This window comes from Bemisia tabaci, chromosome 10 (assembly GCF_918797505.1).
Source record: "Bemisia tabaci chromosome 10, PGI_BMITA_v3".
NCBI classification, from domain to species: Eukaryota; Metazoa; Arthropoda; class Insecta; order Hemiptera; family Aleyrodidae; genus Bemisia; species Bemisia tabaci.
In genome coordinates this window covers 12,700,668-12,719,534 of record NC_092802.1, presented here as the reverse complement: position 1 = coordinate 12,719,534, position 18,867 = coordinate 12,700,668, and the positions used below count along the sequence as shown (strand labels likewise).

Sequence of the window (18,867 nt, the reverse complement as noted above, 5' to 3'; positions counted from 1 at the left end):
ATTAAACTTATAGAAAACACATATGTCAATAGTTCCCTGACTTGATTTATTCCTGTGATTCAGCAGTTTATTAGCTCCACCCTTAAAATGTGATTTTTTCGACCATTTTCCTTAGAATCACGAGAAAAAGAGAAAAAAACCCTATAAACGTGACCCAAACTGTGTAAAAAGGTGGCAAAATAGTGCTGGGTCCTTTTTAATTCAAAAACAAAATCAAAAAGTTCCAAAATTTTCAATTGGAGTCGAAAATGTTGAGCTCCAATGGATAACCAGCACGGCAGTACATAACTGAAGGGGAAGAGCCTTCAGCTCAGGCAATTAGCATTAGAATATTAAGTAGAGGTCACGGCGAGAGATCTATAATTTTGGGTCTTTTTAATATAGACCTCATCAGTGGATCACACTCGTCAGTGAGATCAAAAGCCAAAAAGTTCAAAAATTTTAAGTATTTTATTGTAAGCTTCCAATACAAGAAATATATACAATTAGCTCGAATTATAAGTAATGTATGTAGAAGTGACAACAGATTAATTACTTAATATCATAAGAGTTAAGAAAGAAAGTGGTAAAATAATTGACTAGCTACAGTTAGTCAATTATATAATTTTAAATATTTAGAGTTCAGGACTCGGAATCAGTAAAGACATTCATAAAGAGTCAATGGATTAATGAGTGAGTTTCAGGTGAGATGAGTTGACGTAAATAATTTGATCCTAAAAATAGTTTTGTCTCAGAAATCAGTGTCAGGGTTGGTGACAAGCTCCCAAGGTTTCTTTCTGTTAAGTCCTCTAACCTCTTTTAGATTATTTAGTAACTCAATCGCTGTAATGGGTTGGGATTTAGATAACAAAGTAACGTCTTAGTGATAAAAGATTCTCTGAGGATACATCTCGAAAAAAAAAAAAAAAATTCATTTTCACCTTTCTTTCATTTTCAACATCTTACGTGCCGCGCTACATCTGACACGTCATAAGGATAATATTTTGTATTTTTTATGGCTTTAGAACGTACAGACAACCTATAATTTCGTTCTCTTCTTTCGTGATATAAAAATATCTTCTGTGAGTTTCCTGTGCTTCATAAAATGACAGCTGCCTATAATCATGGTGAAAAAGTTCCTGAAAAGGTAAAAAGTTAGCTAATCATAATACTTAAATTCTTCAGGAATCTCGTCGATTTTTCTATCTAATTAAATTAATTCGTACATCTATTGAAGTAAAGCCATTGGGACTCTCGGTATTTCTTCTTATGTGGTTGTAGTTTTTCTCTTCTTCTCTTCACTTTCTTCTCACGCACGTAAAAGTCCCTTTCGCAATGCCCTCTGGCGATCTGAAACTCATAGCCTTCACTGTCCCCCAGTAACGTGGCGTGAATACCGATATATCGATTGTTATGCAATTTAAATCTATGGTAAAGTATCGATTATTAAGGTGTTCGCTGCGAACACCCTGTTTATCGATCCTTTTCCATAGGTGTAAACGGCATAGCAATCGATATATCGCAAAGCACGCCACGCCACTGCTGTCCCCCAAAGCCTTAAGGGAGTTGGCATTCCCTCATTTTATGTGAAACCCACTGTCACAACCCTGTCACCGGGCGTCCTTTTCGTCTCCTCCCAGGAGGAACCCAACCAAGCATCTTCTTTGGCAGATTTTCCCCCGTCATCCTGCATACATGACCATACCAAGCTAGCTGCTTAAGCAGCCAATTTTCATTTTACACATTATTGGAAAATAGAATAATAATAGTCTACGCATGAAAAAAGTAAATAGTTCCTTCAAGAATCCCGTTTATGATGAACTGTTTTTATTTTTTGCAGTCTCTCAAGTATCCAAAGTCTGTCTTCTTCATTATCAGTAATGAGTTCTGCGAGAGATACTCATTTTTCGGATTACGAAGTAAGTATATTGTTGTTGAATTTGTTCGGAAAACATAGGTGCTTTAAAATAAAAGTTTAATGAGTTCTTTAATTTTTTTTGAACTTTTTTTAAACGGTTAAGAAAATATTCCGCATTTCGATACCCAGGTGAATCTTGGCGAGTGGATTTGGTCGACTTTTTAACTAGATTGGTAGGGCTGCAAACCAATGGAACACTCTGCTGAACTCAAGAACTACACTCAGTTGCTTGAAGAATTATGGCCAACGTTTGCATCCATCCAATTTTCGACCCACCTTCCAAGGTGAGTCGAGAATTTTGGATGTGGTCAATGCTGCCACTGCTGCCAGCAAGAAAACTAATAAATGTCAAGGCGCGCCGTCGCCCAGAGGGAATTTCGTTTTGTTGTAACAGAGGTTGGCAGTAAGTTAAAAACTTCGACCAAATCCCCTGTGCCCAAAACTGTGCCCAACGCCTCAAGCTCATGAATCTATCCAATTTGTAATAAAAAACTTCAGCTAGTTTGTTCCTGTATGTCATTATTTTTGTAGAAAATCATAAAAATCAAAACCATAAAAAATTCATGAGAGAGCAATTTATTTAAAGTTTTCGATGTCTGCTCACAGTTAGTGCTTATTTGTGGTAGTAGTAGTACATACACTTTATTCGGCACCAAAGCAACTATTTGCTATACGGCACCTGAAGTGAAGTGGAGACTCAATTATGTTAGATCAATGAATAATTTATCGCTCCCAGTCTACAGATGGCAAAGCTTTTAATTATGAATTTTAAAGGTTTCAACAATAGATCTGTTGGAACTTTGTACTAAACTGCATTTTACGCACTTTTTGTTTTGTTTTTTTTTTTTTCAGAAATTTTGTCTTTATACCTACGAAACGCTCTACACTTTAGAGAAAGTGAAGCAGTCTCAATTTACCATGGTTTCATGTTTTTCAACTTCGCATTTCCAATTTTAGGTGGTATTTTAGCAGATTCTTACATTGGAAAATACCAGTACGTGGTCATTTTATTAATTTACATATTTTTTTTTAAAAAAAAACAAAAATCGCTAAAAATTTTAAACATCTTGATAAAACGAATTATGGTTATTCAGACTTCATTTTTGAGAATATCTGTCAACTACCAAAGGTATACTTACCATCAACTGTTTGTCTAAAAAATTGGTTGTTACTTTAGACTCTTTCCCATTACTCTATTTCTCTCTCCATTCCTCTCTCCTCTCCTCCCGCAATCTTAGAATACCATTTCTATTTATTGTGCATACGAGGGACTTGAAGGACAAGTTTTTGAAAAAATGAGGTAATAATGATTTCAAGTAAAACTAGTCTCAATGCATACTCTGTGAAAAATTTTCTCCCTTATTTCAATTTTTAAGCATCAAAAAGTCAGTTTGAACTTTCTTTTCACCATGAGGAAATCGTAAATATCACTGGAAAAAAAAACACATTGGATCTAGAGTTCAGACTCTTGAAAACATTGACAAGAAAAAATACTCTTGATTCAATCAGAGTTTTGCTTAAATCAAAAGGAAATCCGCTCCAATTAAGAGGATTGGCTCTTGATTTAAGCAAAAATCCGATTGAATCAAGAGTATTTTTTCTTGTCGATGTTTTAAGAGTCTGGACTCTAGATCCAATGTGTTTTTTTTCCAGTGATCTCAATTTTTCAAAAACTGAACGTACGCGCCTTGTCCTCCAAGCCCCTCATATCGCATATTTGCTCATATGAAAAACTTGTTTTCTTTATCACAAAGTGTGTTAGATTGGATTTACTTTAAGCCGATGTGCATTGTGGAATTCGATCTATGAAACATCTCTCCTCATCATACTGTTTTTTCCTCCTCCTCTTTTTTATTGCAGAACTATTGCTTATTCATCGATAGTCCACACTGTGGGAAACTTGACCGTAGCTCTTGCATCAACCCCATGGATATCATCTTCAAGGTATTTATGTCATAGGGCTGTAGCACAAATTTTCACTTCAATTCATTCTTTCGAAGTAGTTGGAAATGTACTCGTAAGGGTGTCAGAAAATCAAACAGCTAGAAAAACGAATTTCTAAGTTATCAAAAATTCTTCTCCATTTCAAACGGAAAAGTATGGTGGAGGAAATTCCTAGATCATGCAACGTGACAATCGAACACTTTATATTAGAGATTCTTAGACATAACATTTATCCTTAACTTTAACATAGCTCCCAGATTTCTATTTCATTTTGACTGATTTACTCATCATCAATTATATTTTCCATAATTAAAAAGAAACGCATTTGTCGCGTTTGTTGAAATTGGGGGGGGGGGGGGGACGTAGACTATTAAAAATATTACTTCTAAGTTGGGACCCTTGCCCTGATTCACTGTGATAATGTAACTGTAAAAACCATTCCCAAATTATAAATTTTTCGTGTTCCAGGTAGAAAAACGTAAGTATATTTAGAGTTGCAAAAATTCCACTCACAAATCGTATTTTAATTCGATTTTATCTCCAAAATTTCAGTGAGTTTTCTTCCGATTACACTCAAATCAGAAAATTTTTAGACAGTAGGTGTACTATAACGGTCATATTTTTGTATTAAATATAGTTGTTTGAGTCGTTTTTGCTGACATGTAATAATGTTACGACTCTTTTCCTTCAGAATTTTTACGTTCGTTGGACTAGTATTGGTGGCAACAGGAGCTGGTTTGATGAAACCATGTATAAGCACATTAGGCGGAGAGCAGTTTGTACTCCCGCAACAAGCAAAACAGATGGCGACTTTTTTTTCAGTATTTTACTTTACCATTAGCATAGGGTCACTTTTGGCCTCTATCGTGTCCCCTATCTTGAGGCAGGATGTCAAATGCCTCGATCAGCCGTCCTGCTACCCTCTTGCATTTGGAGTTCCTGCTTTCCTCATGTTCTTGGCTCTTGGTAAGCAGTGCCGATTCTCGTTACTGCATGCGCAGTAACGCTGTTTTTAATCTCATGAAATTCCATTTTAAATCAAATCTTCTTGAGATAAACTGCCATGAACCGAGAAAAATCGTTGCAAATAATTTTTATTTAATTGTAAACGATTATTTTCGATTTAAATACAGTTTTTGAAAAAAATAAATTTTTCTTTTCATCCAAGTACATCATTTTTGTGAAGGAATTTTTTTTGGAAAATTCAAATTAGTTGTACTTTTAGTTCAAAGAAATGGCACTTCGTCATCGATAACAAATTCAATTTTCTTTGAATAGAAAAAAAAACCTTTTTGAAAAAAAATATATTTCTTTAACCTAAAATCCATTATTTAAATTAAGAAACGTGTTTACCTCAAAAAATTTCTTTTAATCACAGATAATTTGTTTTTATTTTTTTAAAAAAAGGAGATTCTATGATATTTCAGTAATTTTTTACTACATGTCTATATGCTGTGGTATTTTACAAAATCCTAGTTTTAGGGGAGTATCCTAAGGTTTAGCAATATACACGTTTAAAAAACTGATCTTAATTGTTCCAGTATTGTTTGTATGCGGGAAACCTTGGTACAGGATGAAAGAGCCAGAAGGAAATATATTGGTCGAGGCAATGAAATGTATATTTGTGAGTGCTGTTAAATTGTTTTAAAATATAACATACCTTTCACTTATTCTCCAGGAAAAAGCGGTCCAATATATGAATTTACTCATCGAAAAACAAATGAACCATCTTCCCATCCAATTATACTAAACGAACGATACTTTCTTTATACTAAAATCAGAAATTATTATCTTTAAGCTTTACAATCTTAAGCCTTGCCAACGTAATATGATAATGTGGCATAGCTTCAAATCTGATAATTTAAAAGATGAAATCCTCATGCCGCAATCACACGCTGAATTTAGCGGCTGAATGTGGAAGTCAACAGTCATCGCCCGACGGCTGAAATTTAGCAAATTCGAGTTATTTTCATCCAGATGTGCATCAAATCTACTTGAATAGTTCAGACAGATTCAACATTAGTCCGATGGTTGCTGAGAATCGTTACTGAATTTTGCGTGTGACGCGCGCAATTCAGGCATCGGGCCGATGACTTCCACATTCAAGCCACATTCAGCTCCCACTTTCAGCTCCCACATTCAGCGTGTGATTGCGGCATCATAGAATAACTTGTTTTTGGTACGGTGGGTAGTTCTATGAAGGCATCATAGGAATACCTCTGAATACTTTATTTTAACCGAGAATATAGTTATGCTAATACATAATTCTAATGTATATAATTGGCGCTAAACTGGTGAAAGTTCTCGTTTTATAATACGTATTGTTACCAGCCTTTGTTACCAGGATTTAGTCCAAAAGATCTCTATGACAATTAAGAAAAAAAAATTGAACATTTGAGGAGTTGGAGAGTTGACATACATGATACAATTTCCTAAGTTATTTGCTAATTATTTTTTTTCAGTATGCACTAGGAAAAAAGCTATCATGTGCAAAGCTGGCGGAAAAAACCATCTTATTGGCTGGATTACGCAAAAGATAAATTTGATCAACGACTGTTGAAGGACACTCGAGAAATGATTCGGCTACTTCCGACGTTCATTCCAGTGCCTTTATATTGGGCTCTCAGTGAACAACAGGTATAAGTTAATATAGTGGAATTAATCAATTACTAGTAAAAATATCTGCACTAGAAAAAAAACCAACTCGAAAGTTTCAGAGCGTTCATATTGCCCTCAATCAACGGACTGAATAGTTTTATGTCTCTGATTAAAGGGGTTTTTTTTGGATCTGAACAACATGCACCAAAAACATATTCTATTCATTAAAGATTTTAAGGCTGAATGAGGAACTTGGAGATGCTTGAAGTTTTATGAATTTCGTGTTTAAGTGGAAACTACTGAGTGAACTGAACACGAGGATATCCTTGGTACTTGAATTGAGAAATAATGGCAAGGATAAGACAAAATCATTTGATCTGAAACACATGTGTTTAAATTGAAAATGCAACCAGATGACGTCATTAGACGGTGCAATTTCTTACTTTTAGATCTATTTCTATACATTTTCCCTTTCAAAATCACAATTTTAAAAAAATACTGCGAAATCTACTCTCAGATGAAGAAACACAAAATTTACGTGCAAATTCTCCATTTTCCTAATTTTATTTTGTTTCCAGGATTCTTTTTCCTTTTTTCGGAATTTTGGGAACTTTTTGAAACAGGCAATGCTTCAATCGTTAGGGTATCTACTAAAACAGGCTGGTCAAAAATTAATACTTTTATAGTAATTTTTCAGTACATGCCCAAGAAATTCCATCATCAACCAAAAAATTCAGTACTTTTTTAGTACCTCAACTTGAAGAAATTCGAAAAATGCCGAAAACTTGATGTTCGAAAAAAAGGAGGAAGAGAAGGGGAACACTGAAAAGAAAACACATCGGATCTAGAGTCCAGACTCTTAAAAACATCGTCAAGAAAAAATACTCTTGATTCAATCAGATTTAAGCTTTAAATCAAGAACCAAGCCTCTTAATTTGAGCGGATTTCCTTTTGATTTAAGCATAAATCTGATTGAATCAAGAGTCTCTTTTCTTGTCAATGTTTTCAAGAGTCTGGACACTAGATCCAATGTGTTTTTTTTTTCCAGTAATCCACGAGAAAGGTGGCCTTGGTTAACGGTGGAATTTATACTACAAGCTCTGAGACCTCCTAAATGTGCATATCGTTTTTTCAAAATTTTCAAAATGTTCAGAACATTTTTTACTAGATTTCCAAAATTCAAGTTTTGCTCATCTCATGCTACTTCTCTAGATTTGGCTTAAAATCTGTTGTTTATTAGTGATTATCGTCTTAATTCAGTAGTACACTACTCTCGTGCCCTTGGAATCCCCCTTGCTCCAAACCACAACCAACTCGGAAAAATGAAAATAATCAAGACACACAATAGACTGCAGAATAGGCGGAGAAGTTAGTTTAAGAAATAGATTTTGGCTGCCGAAAGACAAGCACTTATGGACACTGTAAAGGTCAAAGTTAGAACAGATGCGCTAACTTCAATGACTTTCATGAATAATTACTGTCTTTAATGGAAATTGAGCATTTCCAATTTACCGAGTTGGTGTGTGTTTGCTCTCACTGATTCAATTTTCTTTTTGTTCGTTTGTCCACCACAGGGGTCAAGTTGGATTTTTCAGGCGTCTCAGATGGATGGTGTCGTGCCAAACTGGTTTACTATCAAACCGGACCAGTTAGGATTATTGAGCCCTCTATTTGTAGTCATCCTCATCCCAATTTTTGAGATCATTGTCTATCCAATGCTGGGGAAAATCGGTGTTAAAAGTCCACTGCAATACATCACCACCGGGGCGTTGACTTGCGCCTGCGCATTCCTCATGTCAAGTTACGTTGAGTATAGACTCGAGGTAGGTAAAAGTATACTGCCGTGCTAAGGAAAAACGCCGTATGAAACCCCCGCCGTTGCCAAATTTCCTTTGACAAAACACGAATTTCTTGGTGAAGATATGAATATTTTCTTTCCAATTTTTCAAGCCCTCAGCTATTGTCAAATTTCGTGTGATAAAGTACAAATTTTCAAGAAGACTTAAGGAGAATTTTCTCTCAATTTTTTAGAGAATTTAATTTGCAATTTAATCTACAGTGTCCGAAAATTTCAAGGAAAAATGTTTATAAAGTTCTCAAAAAATAAATTTTTTACACGGGAGAAATTTGGCAACGTTCGGATATTAATACGGCGTTCTTCCTTAGCACGGCAATGTTGCCAGCTTCTTAGAAAAATATCCCACGAGAATAGACTAGCTTAACGGGGTAGTAATGCTTTTCCAATAATTATTGATTGTTTTTCAAATTCAATTTTAGCCGTCGTATGCAAAATTGCCTGCTCCAGGATTGGGCCAGTTGCGGATCTTCAATGGTCTCCCGTTGTCAAGTTGAACTGGATCCTCCAATACATGGCCGCTATCTCGTCCCACCGCTTGGTTGCACTTCAGTGGGCTGACATCCAAGTAAATGGGACTAGATCCCTGCATGAAAAACTCGTGTTGAATCTGGGGCTCCCTTGCAACGACACTCATATGCCTCTTAACTGGACGGAAGAAAATCTTCTTTTTGAAGAGCGGGTTAAGAAGACAAAGATGTGAAGAGTAAGTTTACGTGGGGTTGAATCGTTTATTTAATACCTCAGGGCGTTTAAGTTGCATTTTATCCAGCAATTATTGTCAAAATATAGATTTTGAGTTCAGGCTGGACGAGGTCGAATCACTTAAGAATTAAAATCAGTGATCATGAGAACTCATCAAACTGGACAATAGGTCACTAAGTTATGAACGGATTTTGACTTACCTGGATTTTTCCTGCAGTGTGAATGATGCGAAAGAGAGCACGATGCGCACATTAAAAACGCGAAAAAAGTACCTAACTCAGAAACCGAAAAAATATGCAATTTGAAAAAAACTTGATTTTCCCTCCAAATTTAAAACTCCCCTCTTTCGCGTTCGAACCGAATGATGTCATCCGAGCATCCATCAGAAGCCTGCACGGGTTCTTACGACTTCCGTCAAATTACTCTTCGTGTATGGAAACAGTAGGGAAGTCAAAACTGTATATTCAGAAACAAAGAACCTGATCTCATTCATGTTATCTGTAGCAAACAATCAACAACTCTACATCAAAATACGTTTTATTTGAACAAACCTCAGTGGAATATGAGAGGAAATAGCGACTTGACTGCTGTAGTACATCACTTCAATCTTTTTCCTGCTAATCCGGCGCATTTGCAATTCCTTGGAGTCTTTGGACTCTTTAAAAGCGGGTTCTTGCCCATTACCCTGGGACACCTTTAAAGGTTATGACATAGATGCGCCATATTTAATGGCCTTTTGTGAAAATTGGCCATCTTGCATGGAATTTTCAAGTTTCCCATTCTCACATGTTAAACTACAAAAGTCTTTTGCCAATTTTTTTTTTTATTATCAATTATGGCCATTCAAGAGTAGGCTTACTTTCAACGAAACACTTTTACATGCAGTGCACTGCTATCCAGTTTTGAGTTTTTTGTAAAATTGAGGCCCCTTTTCCCGAATCCGGCTACATGTGTTTTGTTGTCATGACACTACCGGTCAATTTCCACTATTTCAGGGTTCGTCATACATTCTGGGTGTTTCAGGCGAGATTGCTGAAATCAAGAGAGTTCCAGGATTTGATGACGTTTCGAAATCTTTGACAAATGCGCCTCGACTTAGGTGATTATAAAATCTTTAAAAAAAATACTTCATTGAATTATTACAAAACTACGAGTAAGTGAAAACAATTTAGGCTCGTTTTTTCCTTTTACGGTTACACATATAAAAAGTTACAAAAGTCCTGTACATTCAATTCAATACCCTCTTTATAATTTTCTAACGGAGAATCTTGGTAACAATTTGATATGACTTTTTTACTGAAGGATGATTCACAACCTTGATGGTCCTCTTACGTTAAAGAACCAGTACGAGGACATATTCAAGCTCCAGCTCATGGCATCACAATTGGCAACGCCGCTGAGTGAAATTACAACTGGCAGGTAAGATTGATAATATTTGTTGTAATCTGTTGTAATTTTAAAAATAACTCGCTAAAGTGTCCGCACATTGTTCAATGATTTGATAGGTAGTAAATTTATAGAATGTAGCGCTCGGCGCGATGTACGATTTTTGTCAAATCATCGATTAATCGTGCCAACGGTACATTAATTGAGCGCCAATTCAGAAAGTATTTAGGTAATGATGTTCTATCAGTCACATCTCTATTAAGATCTTTGAAATAACGCGATGCGGGATACTGTAGGGATGGTAAAATGTAACAGGAAGGCAGGCATATGAAATTGAAAAGGTGCAAGGGAAAGGAATGCTCTTGCCATAACTATACAAGGCTTCATTACTCTACTGTCTTTGGGTCTTTTTAATTATTTAAGTCGTCATACTCAGAAAACGTCCAACGTTTGTTTTTGATTTCCATACGTCACTATGATTGTAGACAAAAAATCCCCCATACATCCGGTTGTTACGAAATCATGAGGTCTGAGGCCGAGTCAAAAGTACTTGAGGATTTTCGCCGGAGTAATGCCCAATGTTTCAAGTTACTCCTGAATTTCGAATGTATCTTGTAATTTCAGGTATCAAATTATGTTCGGAAGCACGAAAATTTTATCAGATCTTCTCATCGAGAGCGGTGGAGTTTATACTTTGGTGCTTCAAAAAGTTCATTCCAAAATCGTAAGTAGCCTTTGATCTCACTGGTAGATTTGTATAAAAAGATTTACCCGATATCATGATACCATTCTTCCAACTTCGGAGTGACATATTTTTACCTCTTGTTTGCGATAAATCCATGTTTGAAGTTCCTTTCCGAGAAAATTGTCAATTTAGTATTACTACTGACCTCAATGTAAATTTACCCCTCACATATGCAGCTCTCTCCCAACAAAGATTACACAGATTATAAGAGCTCTATGCGTTTTTTACTCTCGTTAAACTGGATATCCATGAAATTGCTTGCAATTAAGGGGATTTAAATACTCACTAGGACACATTTCCCCGTGCATAGTTCAGTGGCAAATTTTTTGTCTTGTTCGCCACTCGTAATTATCGTGACTTTCTGTTGAATTTTTGCATTATTGTTACTAAGTTCTGGTGTATTTTTGTTCTTATTCATGTTAAAATTTCACAGGTTGGCAATCTACATACAATCACTCCACCGGCGCAATTGCACATATTATGGATGGTCCCTCAAATCATCGTGATGGCAATTTCTGAGATATTTTTTAGTGTCACGTATTTATCCTTCACTTTCAACGAGGTAAAGCACCTGAGGGCTCACCATTTTATAAAAAAAATAAAAGAAAGGCTTTTAATGTAACTTTAGAAATTTCATTATTCCATGTTCAAAAAAATCGGATCTGGTTAATCAGGATACTTGCTACTAAGTTGCGAATTCTCTCATTTAAAGAATGTAAATTTTTATTTTTTGTCACAGCTCGTTTGAGCGTTCTCCTGGGCCTACTTGCATGATTTTTGCGGTTATCGATAGGTACACACATACATACGAGTCGCTGTTATAGCGCTCTTTGGCGCTTTGCGACACCTAATCGCCACAAAGCTCGGTCTTCCCACAGGTTATCAGGGAGTTGACACTCCCTCATCTCACTTAACACCCCCTGTCGCCAACCTCTCACTGGGCGTCCCCTACGCCTCCTCCCAGGAGGAACCCAATCAAGCATCTTTTTTTTCGATAGGTGATAGTCCTAAATTACCCCGCTGTAATAAGATTTTAAAAATACGACAAATGTTTTTTTTTTTTTTTTTTTTTTTTTTTTTTTTTTTTAAAATAAGAGTAGACCAGAGAGCTGAAAAAGGGGGGCATTATTTGAAATTCCCACCAATGAAAAATGGCGAGAATTTCAAATTTACCAGAAAATCGAACTAAGTCAATTGAGCACAGGGGAGAATTTTATGAGCGCCGCCGTTCGCGGCGCACTATGGTCCAAAACTCAAGAAAAGGAGGAAATAAGTCGGATAATGACTGAAAGATCACGTAAGTTTCGTGACTGATGTTTATTGAGTCGCTAATTTCTAATTTGATGTCAAATTGCCTACATTTTAACACCCTGACCTATTAATTGTGGGCAAGTTTATGGCACGCCGCGGCCGGCGCGGCGTGCTCGCCAGCTGGAAGCGCGCACTGACGCCTACAAACCTAAGGGGATACTTCAAGCATTGCGCAATGCGTGAAGTATCCCCTTAGGTTTGTGGGCGTCAGTGCGCATTTCGCGCTGGGCAGCACGCCGCGGCTCTAGCGGGCGGGTGGTGAACGATTTCTGGTGGGGAGAGCTCTCTGGCGGAGAAACTCGTGTATCTTGAAATTTTTTTGTTTAATTTTTGACTTTTAAAATTACGCACTGGTCGTGTGAAGTAATTAATGAACTCTCAACGCTAGATGAAGTGTAATTAATAATGAGAGGCGGGTCGTGCGCCATGCGTGCTGCGGACGGCGCAGGGCGGATCATGAAATTTATGTGCTCTGTCGGAACTAAGCGGGAAATGTTGAATCTTGGTCTGTTAGCAGGGTAAGTGAATTGGAGGTACGCTCCCTTGCTACTGACTATCAAAAAGCGATAAAACGCTCCATTCCTTTTTGTTTCAGTCTTAGCATGAAGCTAGGAATAAATGCCGGTTTTTTCACTCGATTCTCATTGGTGCAATCGCTCTCGGCTAGAGGGAGATTGGACGAATGAGAGTCGGCTATGAAAATCTTTTCACTTTTTTTGGTCGTTCTTTTGTCGAAGCAAGCCTACAAGAGCGCGAAGCGCCCTCTAGGGGTTGAGCCGCGTGGCGGCCAGGGGGCACAGCCCCTAGTTTAATAATGTGGTCTTTGGACAGCTCTCAATTTTCTTTCTTTTTTATAGGCACCAGTTAGGATGAAATCAATCATATCTTCAATTTCATTCTTGGCTATCTCCCTCGGAAATGTTATTGTAGTGCTAATTTCATCAGCAAAATTATTCAATAGACAGGTAATGTACCTCTGAAGATTATGAAAAATTATAAATTGTACAATAATACTGCGTTCGTTGTTAAGCATGATTTTTTAAGTATTTCATTCCACATATTATTTCTATTATAATTGTGCCTTTCTGTAGGTAGTCCTGTACAATTTTGTAATGATCAATGTGTCCGTATAAAGAAACCAACAAAGACTATACTTCACACACAAGTTAATAATGAATACCCATTTTTAGCACTATCACTTTGAGGACTTTCAAGGGAACGGTATGATTTTTGTCATGGGAACGGAGTTCCCCATGATATTACAATCGTTCCGTTGCTTTCGCAATGGGATTCCCTATACCTCTGCGACCTTGAGCGTTTCGCCCAGTCTCCGATTTTTGGTTGATTTTCCGATGTATCAAAAACCGTTGTATTTTTTAGCCAATCATGTCTCTACGTCAAGTTGTGTTGATTTCTAAAATTCGCTTTCAGCGAGTTTTTTTCCACCTTGAGATGTCGTGTCTGACTGGTAAATCTGCGCAGAACCACGAAGTTCCGTTTTTAGGCAAATTCTTTTTTTTGGGAGGTTTTCATTGGCTATTTTTCGCCATCAGTTTTCTGTTCGTTGGTGCAAAAGATCGCCTACCTCGTTGCTCTTGAGAAGCCGCCATTATCCCACCTCAAATTTTAAACATAGATGTAAAGAAATAATAACCATCGTACAAGGTGGAAAATTGCTCTGGAGGACCCGTTACGGATATATGAGCCAAAATCAGAACTCGATTGATGGATTTAATCCATGAATACAGAAATATTGCCTCAGCTTACTGCCGCGATCGCATATGCATACTGAGATGAACCTTGTGACACATGACCGCATAGGTAAACAATGTCTCACAGAGTAATGCGCTTGATCCATTTGTCTCTTATCACGCCAGTGGCCGAACCGTTGAAATCTCAAGGACGTCTTTTGTGAAGCCCCGCTCAGCGTCCGAGATCACTTAACTGTTCTCATTTTCTCCACCACATCCGTCGGCGAGATAGCTCAGTTAGCTAAGCCACTGTTCTGACTCTGGGAGAGCGTCACTTTTTGTGCGAGCGGGGGTTCGAATCTCGTAGGGGACAGCTAATTTTTACTGGTTGTATTGAATGTTTTAGACCAATAATCTAACAATAATTAATACTTGGCAACTTAGGAAGCACATAGGTCCCTTATGATGCGTATTTGGGCATATGTGTAGAGTAAAAATATCATACGTAGGGTGTCCCAAAAGTACCGGGACTGGTTCTGTAACTTCAAAAGTAAGATAGATGCAGACATGATTTTGGTCTCATTTTAAAGATCAACTCAATACCTATCGATTAAAACCAAGATCAGCTCAATCGAATAAAAATTGACCGAGTTATGACAATTTGAAATTAGTGAGGAAAGTTTACCCCTACGGTTTTTAGGAAGATTTTTCGCTTACCAGGATTCAAAAAGTTAATATTCGTATCCACTTTCCTCCGAATCTTCCATAACTTCCTTTTGCTTTTCAAAGTACCGTCCATCAAACCGGATGCACTTTTTCATGCGCTCTTGCCACTTATCCAACATTGTTTTCCTGAATTCTTCCTCTGGGATGGAGTTGAAGAAGTTTTGAATTGCATTCTGGATTTTTGTCTTCGATACGAATCTTCGTCCGCGAAGCTCCTTTTTAAGCGCAGGAAACATCCAAAAATCACATGGAGCCAAGTCAGGGCTATAAGGGGGATGAGGGATTGTTTCAACTCCATTTTTACTCATAAATTCACGTGTTAAGCTCGATGTGTGAGGCCGCGCATTGTCTTGATGGAGTATCCACGAAGCTTTCAAGTCCGACCGTTTCCGGGAAATGTGCATTCTCAACTCCTTTAGTACTTTGCAATAATACGCACTGTCAACTGTTGTGTTTGATGGTACAAAATGTTGATAAATGACACCTCGAAAATAAAAAAACACAATAAGCATCACTTTATCGGCCGACTTTTCGATTTACGGCGATGAAGAATCTTCCTGAAAAACCGTAGGCGTAAACTTTCCTCGCTGATTTCAAATTGCCATAACTCGGTCAATTTTTATCCGATTGAGCTGATCTTGGTTTTAATCGATAGGTATTGAGTTGATCTTTAAAATGAAATCAAGATCATGTCTGTATCTATCTTACTTTCGAAGTTACAGAACAAGTCCCGGTGCTTTTGGGACACCTTATGTACACTTTACGCCGAAAAAGCGAACCTGAAACTTAAATGCGTTAACTTCCGAAAACCATATATAATCCAACGAAAATAAATAATTGGTACATAACAGCTTTCTTGTATGCAAAGAAAATAATTAAAAATGTTAAAAAAGAGATGTCAACACAAAATTACATAGCCCCTTCAATTCAGAAGATACTACAAACGAACTGTACCTTAACATTTTCATATCCCAGAAGCTAACGTTCCCATGACGAATATTGCTATCGCTAGCGATTGCAAAATCCAACTTGTTTCTAACTTCATGCATTTCAGTGACTATGTTTCCGTTTTGCAGGTTTATCAATTTTTGTTTTATGCCGGACTGATGGTTTTGAATACCGTTCTACTAATTTTCCTGTCCGTCCGATACAAGTACAGAGACCAGGCAGAAGAGGCAATCTCACCGGAAACTCAGTTGCCACCAGATCCGGAGAATAAGACTGGATTTGACACTCCTTATGATCAAACGGGAAACTTAGCAGCCAACTTTTTGTGTCCGAAAGCTTTGGATTAAAGAAAGTAGATTTGCTCGAACTATCCGAGTAGGAGTAAAAAATTGCAACTTGTGTCGCTACAAGAAAATGACAAAGTGGCAAAAGCAACCAGTAGGATAGATTGTTACGATTGAAAATTGTAAATTTTTCCTTGACGAAAAGATTTATTTGGATTGTTTGTGTCCTTTTTCATTGTTTGTGGGGGGTAGACTTTGGAGAGGGGAATTGGAAATGGAGATTGCGGATATTTCCCCTAATTTATAGAAAATTCTATTCACAATAATTCCTTACCCGTGAATCGAAGAGAAAAAATTTCTAATTTTCCCCCAAAAAATTTATTTAATCGTAGGAGATTTGGTAACACTAGAAATTTTAAATCAGTGTCAGCTTGTTTAAATTACACTGTTAAATACGTAACAGCTGCCTGTCACTTGAAACCCGCTTTTCACTGGACAAATGCCACTTAAACTAGCTTTTGAATCAATTTCTACCAAACCTTTTTTTGGGAAGAGAAAGTAATCTTTTTTTAACACACTAAAATGGTGTTGGCTGCAAAAGCCCTGATGATCGATCCTGTTTTCATAGGTTAGAGGGTTGAGGGTTGAGTTGATGTACTCTAAAGAATGTTCAACAATCGCTAAAATAATAATGAAAACCACTGGCCACGGATCGATATAGCTACTCATAAAAACCTCCATTCATAATTGCTTTGTTTCAAAAATTCTGCTGCATATATTTTTTCCTGAAGTAATATTATGGGGTTAAATTCGTTTAAGATTATCATAAAATTTGAAAAAAAAACCGTCAAACGCAGTTTGAACGGAACAGTTGATCTGTTTTCCCTCCAACAAATAAAGTGAGACTGCAATTTGTTTGTCACAGGCGAGGCATCGCCTTGTCTTTTGTCTTGTGAAATATTTACTGCAAAAGTCATCCCGCAAAGTATTCGGAAAAAAGTATGTAAATGAAACTATACCATTGGCCTGTATAATCAATTATTTTATTCCCCAACTTAAAACAGTCAGCAATACACGCTAATACTGACCACAGGCCTCCTTATTTTTACCTATGATAAAAGTCGCTGAGAAATATTGTTCAAATGAGTTGGCCTCTTTCAGGTTAATACTTAGAGGAGAATAAAACACACAAGCAAACTTCCAGATATTGAAAAGAAATTTCTATTTTGACGAGACACCACCAGAAAAGACTGCTTTGTTAAATGACAGTGGGGTAAAATAAAATCACTTTTTACTCAATCTTCCACGTGAATGCGTGGTAACGGCGTGAGCTTTAAACGACGCTCTGTGTCACTTCTCTAACATTCTTTAAGTGACTGGATTTGCATATTCAAGAGTTTGACTTATTGGTGTGATTTAGATAATACAATGTCTCTAGGAATACCGATAGACTCGAAGTAAAAAGAGTATTAATCATGAAAGTGGATGATATCACTTATGCACAACGTGTGAAGAGTGATTGATAAAAGTTGCCAATTTAAAAACCACACAAATTTATACACAATTTCTTAAGAATATATCTCTAAAAAGGAACTTTCATTTTCGGTTTTCATTAATTCTCAACTTCACATGTCCCGTGCTCTATCTAACCCTTCATAAGGATTATATTGTGAAGTTTTTATGGCTGTAGAACGTACAGACAACCTATGATGAGGTATATTTCGTTTTCTTCATTTGTGATGTAAACATATCTTCTGTGACTTTATGTGCTTCATAAAATGGCGGCTGCCAACGGCTATGGTGAACGAGTTCCTGAAAAGGTAAGAAGTTAGCTAATTATAATACTTAGATTCTTTTAGAATCTCATCGGGTTTTCTGTCTACTTAATTTGATTCGTATTTATACATCTTTCACTGGGCTCCTTTTCGACTCCTCCCAGGAGGAACCAAAACAAGCCTCTCCTTTGGTAGCCTTTCTTTCGTCGCCTTGCAAACATGGCCATCCTAAGCTAGCTGCTTAAGCAACAAGCTTGGTATGACAGCCAATTTTCTTAAAATTAAAACAATGAACGAAACTAAAAAACAGCGAACCGATTAAATCAACTAAGGCTAAAATCAAACTAAATTAAAAACTCAATTCGCTTACGTATCTAATTGCCAGACTAGTTTCGGGAGCTTCAATCGTCTCCCATCTTCAGTGGTTGTTGACTGATTCGGAATTCGTGGTCGCATTGCACGCATGTGGCTGAACTTTGGACTCCAATGCTCGGAACAGGATGTTGTCTAGTCCGTCCAAATCCTCATTTAAAACGTTCGCGCGGTGTTTAAAAATATATAACTTCTCTGCTGTGTTTAGTTGACTGACTTTGGTGACTGATTTGAGTAATTCAGGTTTTAATTCTATGCTGTGTTTTGCCTCCCAAAAATGCTTTGCCACTGCTGATTTTGTTGTTTCTTCGTTTTTTATGTTCCTAGCGTGCTCTTTAGCTCTTGTTTCGATATCTCTTTTCGTTTGTCCGATGTACACTTTCTCGCATCCAGAACAATTTATTCCGAATATTTATATTAATTTTATATTTATTACGAATTCCGAATCAGTCAACAACCACTGAAGATGGGAGACGATTGAAGCTCCCGAAACTAGTCTGGCAATTAGATACGTAAGCGAATTGAGTTTTTAATTTAGTTTGATTTTAGCCTTAGCCAATTTTCTTTTTATACTTTATTAGAGCATAGAATAATAATTGTCCGTAAATGGAAAAAATAAGTAATCCTTCA

General features: G+C 36.9%; 3 protein-coding genes across 3 annotated transcripts in view; all 3 read left to right on the top strand.

Annotated features, from left to right (window-relative positions):
* The first annotated feature begins 1,084 nt into the window (after window positions 1–1,084).
* Window positions 1,085–4,313, top strand: LOC109044654 (peptide transporter family 1-like). The gene is made up of 5 exons (XM_072305318.1): window positions 1,085–1,126; window positions 1,820–1,898; window positions 2,750–2,891; window positions 3,758–3,841; window positions 4,310–4,313. The coding sequence occupies exons 1-5, from the start codon at window positions 1,085–1,087 to the stop codon at window positions 4,311–4,313; spliced, it is 351 nt and encodes a 116-aa protein (XP_072161419.1).
* Window positions 4,314–7,984: 3,671 nt separating this feature from the next.
* The window catches only part of LOC140225603 (peptide transporter family 1-like), a 76,770-nt gene continuing 65,887 nt past the window's right edge, over window positions 7,985–18,867 (top strand). Inside the window, exon 1 of the mRNA XM_072305039.1 lies at window positions 7,985–8,262. Within this exon, the coding sequence (XP_072161140.1) occupies window positions 8,044–8,262 (219 nt within the window). The 5' untranslated portion in view covers window positions 7,985–8,043. The remainder of the gene's footprint in view (window positions 8,263–18,867) is intronic.
* Window positions 10,303–16,649, top strand: LOC109044667 (peptide transporter family 1-like). The gene is made up of 5 exons (XM_072305258.1): window positions 10,303–10,418; window positions 11,010–11,109; window positions 11,564–11,692; window positions 13,299–13,406; window positions 15,935–16,649. Exons 1-5 carry the CDS (start codon window positions 10,303–10,305, stop codon window positions 16,151–16,153), a joined length of 672 nt encoding a protein of 223 aa, XP_072161359.1. The 3' UTR covers window positions 16,154–16,649.

What these genes read in the sequence shown, in the direction of transcription:
- LOC109044654 (XM_072305318.1), top strand. Translation starts at nt 1,085, where the DNA reads ATGACAGCTGCCTATAATCATGGTGAAAAAGTTCCTGAAAAG. An exon ending in CTCATTTTTCGGATTACGAA is followed by an intron (nt 1,899 to 2,749) that starts GTAAGTATATTG and finishes TTTTTTTTTCAG; the next exon opens with AAATTTTGTCTTTATACCTA. An exon ending in TCTTACATTGGAAAATACCA is followed by an intron (nt 2,892 to 3,757) that starts GTACGTGGTCAT and finishes TTTTTATTGCAG; the next exon opens with AACTATTGCTTATTCATCGA.
- LOC109044667 (XM_072305258.1), top strand. Translation starts at nt 10,303, where the DNA reads ATGATTCACAACCTTGATGGTCCTCTTACGTTAAAGAACCAGTACGAG. An exon ending in AAAAAGTTCATTCCAAAATC is followed by an intron (nt 11,110 to 11,563) that starts GTAAGTAGCCTT and finishes AAAATTTCACAG; the next exon opens with GTTGGCAATCTACATACAAT. An exon ending in TATCCTTCACTTTCAACGAG is followed by an intron (nt 11,693 to 13,298) that starts GTAAAGCACCTG and finishes TCTTTTTTATAG; the next exon opens with GCACCAGTTAGGATGAAATC.